The sequence below is a fragment of the Limulus polyphemus genome, unplaced genomic scaffold (genome assembly GCF_000517525.1).
Source record: "Limulus polyphemus unplaced genomic scaffold, Limulus_polyphemus-2.1.2 Scaffold4907, whole genome shotgun sequence".
NCBI classification, from domain to species: domain Eukaryota; kingdom Metazoa; phylum Arthropoda; class Merostomata; order Xiphosura; family Limulidae; genus Limulus; species Limulus polyphemus.
Genome location: NW_013670517.1, coordinates 25,585 through 30,876, shown reverse-complemented (window position 1 = coordinate 30,876; position 5,292 = coordinate 25,585). Strand labels below are relative to the sequence as shown.

The 5,292-nt window shown below is 35.0% G+C and overlaps 1 protein-coding gene across 1 annotated transcript in view; it reads left to right on the top strand.

The window, feature by feature from the left end:
• LOC106471859 (secreted frizzled-related protein 5-like) overlaps positions 1 to 5,292 on the top strand; it is a 38,967-nt gene that overhangs the window by 26,327 nt on the left and 7,348 nt on the right. Inside the window, exons 2-3 of the mRNA XM_013932483.2 lie at positions 3,443 to 3,883; positions 4,652 to 4,723. Of these exons, the coding sequence (XP_013787937.1) occupies positions 3,443 to 3,883; positions 4,652 to 4,723 (513 nt within the window). The remainder of the gene's footprint in view (positions 1 to 3,442; positions 3,884 to 4,651; positions 4,724 to 5,292) is intronic.

The window sequence follows — 5,292 nt, the reverse complement described above, 5'->3', positions numbered from 1 at the left end:
ATTATTATAGTGTATAGAAACAAATAAACGAAATTTAAGTTTATGAAATTATAACTATGATAATAACAACAACAACAACAACGAAAAAAAAACTCCCATCAATACTAGCGGTCTCAAGTGGTATGTGCCAGAAGGACCAAGGTAAAATATAGCTAAATTTAGGCTTAAATTGACTAAAACCGGTAGTTAAACAAAAGGTAAAAACCTAAAGAACCATACTTGTAAAGTAATGCCAATCACCCCCCCCCCTCAGTCCATTGTTTTACATATCTTATGACCAGTCACGTGATCTAAAATAAAGAGGTTATGTATTGGCTATCTTTAGAAAGCGTAACTTTTCTAAACGAAAATATAGAATGAATTGTAGAAGAAGAAGATTGGATATGTTGATCATCTGGAAATCCATCGGATGAATGGAAGTTTATCAGCGAGTGTCGCCACCATATTGTGTAACTCCTTCTAAACCAATGACACAGAAGTTTGGACAATTATCCATAGCACAAACAGATGACAACTTTCTGTCGATTCTGGCTAGCCGCATTCGTAGTTTACCCCCTTTCCCGCAACTGAATTCCATGTTTTCAGCCGTACAGAGTTAAAGTCTTGATGAGGTATATTTTGCTCACGTCCCAGCGTAGAACAGTTTAACTGAGATTGTGACAAGAACACAACCAGTGGACCAACGTCACGCCCCAGCGTACAACAGTTCAACTGAGATGGTGACAAGAACACAACCAGTGGACCAACGTCACGCCCCAGCGTACAACAGTTCAAGTGAGATGGTTATTATAACACAACCAGTGGACCAACGCAATGTACAACAATATTCTTCTTTGAGAACAAAAAAAAAGTTGTTGCAACTAACAGTTAACAGGTACTGGAAACAAATATAAACACATTTTTATACAGAAATATGAAGCACATGACTGTGGTGGAAATACGGTGTGGAATGTAACCATTAATGCTACAAATTATAGAAGCTACATCCTACATTCCCTTTGCGTTATCATACGTTTGTGGATTGGGTCATGACTTTGGCCTAATGGATGATTCCTCTTGCCCCCCACCCCTTCCTCATTGCTGCGCCAGGTCGACACGTTCCTTGAAGAAGAGTGGATTGATTGAATAGGGTGTCTTACACACTAATTGGACTTCAATACCATCGAATTGTTTGGGATCACGTGGGAGAGTTTCACATCCCCGTCAAACGACATCAGACTAAAAAAAAAAAAAAATGACGTGGAAATAGTACTTTCAAATCACATAATAGACGATTGGGGATTGAAGGCAACCATCAGATCCCTGATTAAATGTTGCCTAAAGTGCTATAAATTCCAATTATAACTTTAAATAATTTTTGCAGTGCAGATACTAGGAATAATCTTGCGGAAGCTGATCAAAATGGATCAGATGACTCGTACGTGTGTCTGCGAGTGACACAATAGAATGACACACTCGATATTGCTTTTCCCGCGTGTCATCCAGCTACTGCTCAAGTTCTACTGTAATATTTACTTTTTTGTTCCCTTAAGAAAACCCCTCTACTGCCCCATGATGTAAATCGGTACATTACCCTCGCATTATTCTCGCATACGATCTCCATAATATTGATCAGCGAACCGTATTACAAGTACTGAATCCTGTTATCAAACTCTGCCGATCAGACTCGTTGCGAAGTATATTTCCTTTCCGAGCCAATGAACGTGCATGTTTTATATTTTAGCTGTGTGCCTCCCAAATCTGCGGGTTGCGGGTTCGCATCCCCATCCCACCCTCGCCCTTTCAGCCGTGGGGGCGTTATAATGTAACGGTCAATCCCACTGTTCGTTGGTAAAAGAGTAGCCCAAAAGTTGGCGGTGGGTGGTGATGACTAGCTGCCTTCCCTCTAGTCTTACACTGCTAAATTAGGGACGGCTAGCGCAGATAGCCCTCGTGTAGCTTCAAAACAAAAAATTCAAAACAAACAAACAAGCCTTACAACTCTAGAAACCGGGTTTCGATACTGGTGTAGCTTTTTGCTTAACTTCAAACAAACTTACCTGTGTGTGTAACAAATTAAATAAAAATTGCCGTGTTTCACAAAGTGGCAATTTGTATTGTCTTTCTAGAAAATATTTAAAATTTACAACCAACTCGAGAAAATAACATGGGATTGAGTGGTTAGGTTTCTTTACGAATTTTCGTTTCAAATGATAAATGCTCCAGTCTATTGTTATTGTAGTTGATAGCTGTATTTGTTTTATATAAATATTGTTTAAATATTGTATATAGGCAACGTTATTGTAGTTTATCGTTGTTTCTGATTTATTTTAAAGACTTGTGTATCCACCGAAATTTTCGGTCATCATGTAAACCTTCTAAGAATAATAAAACAAATATCCATAAATTAAGTTTAGGAAATAAAACTTTATAAACGATTATTTTACATTCGATTCAAGAGTTGAACCACGTCTTATCAATTGGTTGAGAAGTTGGTTAAACATTTATTGAAACCAGATATAAACAATCTGATGGCTTGCTTTAATTGGTGAAAATTTATTGAAACCAGAGATAAACAATCTGATGGCTTGTTTTAATTGGTAATAATTTATTGAAACCAGAGGTAAACAGTCTGATGGCTTGCTTTAATTGGTGAAAATTTATTGCAACCGAGGGCAAAGCAAGCTGGTGTTTTGCTTTGAAGAGATTAAACATATAATACTTGCTGCCTACTTTAGAAATTCATTTATTTTTGTGTCTCCTCCAAGGTTTAGTAGCGAAAATGTTAAATATTAATTGCCAAAATTTAGCAAACAAATTCACTTGCACGTACGGATGTGCCTCTTATCTGATAAAATTTCCTCCTTAACATAGTTTTTTTGTTGTTGTCTTTTCTGTGAAAAACTGTAAAGTGCACGCCCAATATGCCGCCATCTGCTGGCTATAAAGATGTTTTTTGTTTTCTTAACTGAACCGCTTTGGTAAAAATTATTTTCCCTCTCGATTATGTTGAAATGTATTTCTTTATATATAACAGTAATAATACCCTTTGGAATACGTGCGCAAATTTACGAATATATAAATTACAACAAGACTTGAATCTATTTGTTTCTTATAAGAAACGGAATAACTTCAAGGTAGTTTTTTTTTATGTTGTTTTCACATCTAGTTCCATCTCTAACTTGTGTGAAAAATGATTCACCCTCAGAATTAACGTTTTGTCCTTCCTGTACTACACTTTAGATATTTGATTATGGCAGTTTAATATCCACTATTTCTTGTATGATTAAATCATGCTCTTGAAAATTAGTAATTTTTTGTTTTTAACCAACGATACTCTGTTAACAAATCCTATTTCGAGTTGCAGTATCCTTGTTATCTTACAGTCGTGTCTAGCAAAGTGTAAGCTTTAATTTCAAATTATCTATACGTGTTTTTACTGACAATTTTTTCCCCCGTTTAGTTGTTAAAACAAGTGTCCAAAAATTAGGAAACGAAGAGCTGAGGTTTAGAAAAGCCAAAATTTTCAAAATGAAAGAAGGGACGATATCGAAATCTGATCTAAAAGCCCCTGTCTTCGAACATCCCAATATGTCTAGATGCTGTGGTGAACTAATTGAAAAACTTGACACTAGAGGGCGAGTCCTTGCAATGGGGGTTAAAAAGAAGGGTAGTCTGTTTCCAACTTTGATTATACCATGGGAGAAGACAAATAAAGCTATTCGAAAAGTCCAGAGGACCATGAAAAAATTTAATTGCTCAAATCCACAAGCTCTTTCCCGAACCATGTTAACTAGAAGTAAGATCCCAGTACGACGTTTTAGAAAAATTAAACGGGCAAGAAGACCAATACAGAAAAGAAGAGGAAAGAAGGAGATACCAGACGTAAAACAAAGTGCTCCTGGTAGGTGGCGCTGCTTACTTAAAATTGTTTTTTTTTTTCCACACATTCGAACTAAGACAAACTTTTTGAAAAACCCATGATATTATTTGAAACACTTTAGAGACATATAAATTCTATTTCAGGAAATTTTCATTGGTTCAGAAAAATTTGAATAAAGAAATTTTAATAAGTGTAAGAACTTTTTTAAATCGGCGGTTTTCGATCTATTCGGTCTGTATGCCTTTTAACTAAACCAAAACGTTGCGTACAACCCAATTTCAGATCGTTTCGGTAAAACCTATTTTAAATCGGAAAATTGCCGTTCATTGTTGAGGTAATAATTAACAGAATACGTGTAAGATTTTTTTTTATATAAAGCAGAGAACGAAAAAATTTAAATACAATTATTATTTTAAAAAACACCCTTGTTGTATCGCCTCCAACAATGTTCTCGTATAATCACGGGTTTCATTTATAATAGTATTACTAACAACCAGGCCTAACATTTTATCTAAGTGCAGCAAAGAAATAAAAAGTTCGGAAAGACAAAAATTATTTATTACCTGAGCGTTTACATAATTAAAAAAAATAGTATTTCATTTGCAGGTGGCGTTAAAAATTATTAAAAAAATTACAATAATAAGGGCGGTTTGGTAATGAGTAATGTTTTATTAATATTTCATTTAATTATAATTTTAAAACAAGTTATTCTTTATGTCAATTTATCATATTGGACTGATATGTGAATATCTTAATGTGTCTATTATAATTATTTAATATTTGGCACAGTGTGGTGCGCTGGATGCAAGCAACCCCTGACACTACGAAACCTGCTAAGCAAGTTCTGTGCAGCAGACTTCGGTAAGTACTCTCGAGATCAGTAGCATTTCTACATACTCTTGTCTTCAGGATTTTTGTTTCCTTATTTTGAAACCAAGGAAAAACAAGAAAATCTTGATTATCTCTCGCATGTTCATTTCTAGCTGGTGAACTAAATGTGGAAATGAAGAATCAAAATAATAATAATAACAACAACAACAAAAATAATAATTCAAGAATAACCTCGACACAGCTCTCGCATCAGCGGTCTAATATTGTTGTTGTTACAATATACCGAAACTTGTATTGTAATATTTCTTATACACAGATTATGTCTGAGTGTATACAAGAACTGAGGATGCTTTACGTTAATAATATCTTATTGTCAGTTTGATAAATATTTCCGACGTAATGATGCATCTGAAGTAATATCCGAAAATGTATAGTTGAACCGAAGCATGTTAACAAAAAAAGGCCGGATAACCCTAAATGTATAGTTGAACCGAAGCATGTTAACAAAAAAAGGCCGGATAACCCTAAATGTATAGTTGAACCGAAGCATGTTAACAAAAAAAGGCCGGATAACCCTAAATGTATAGTTGAACCGAAGC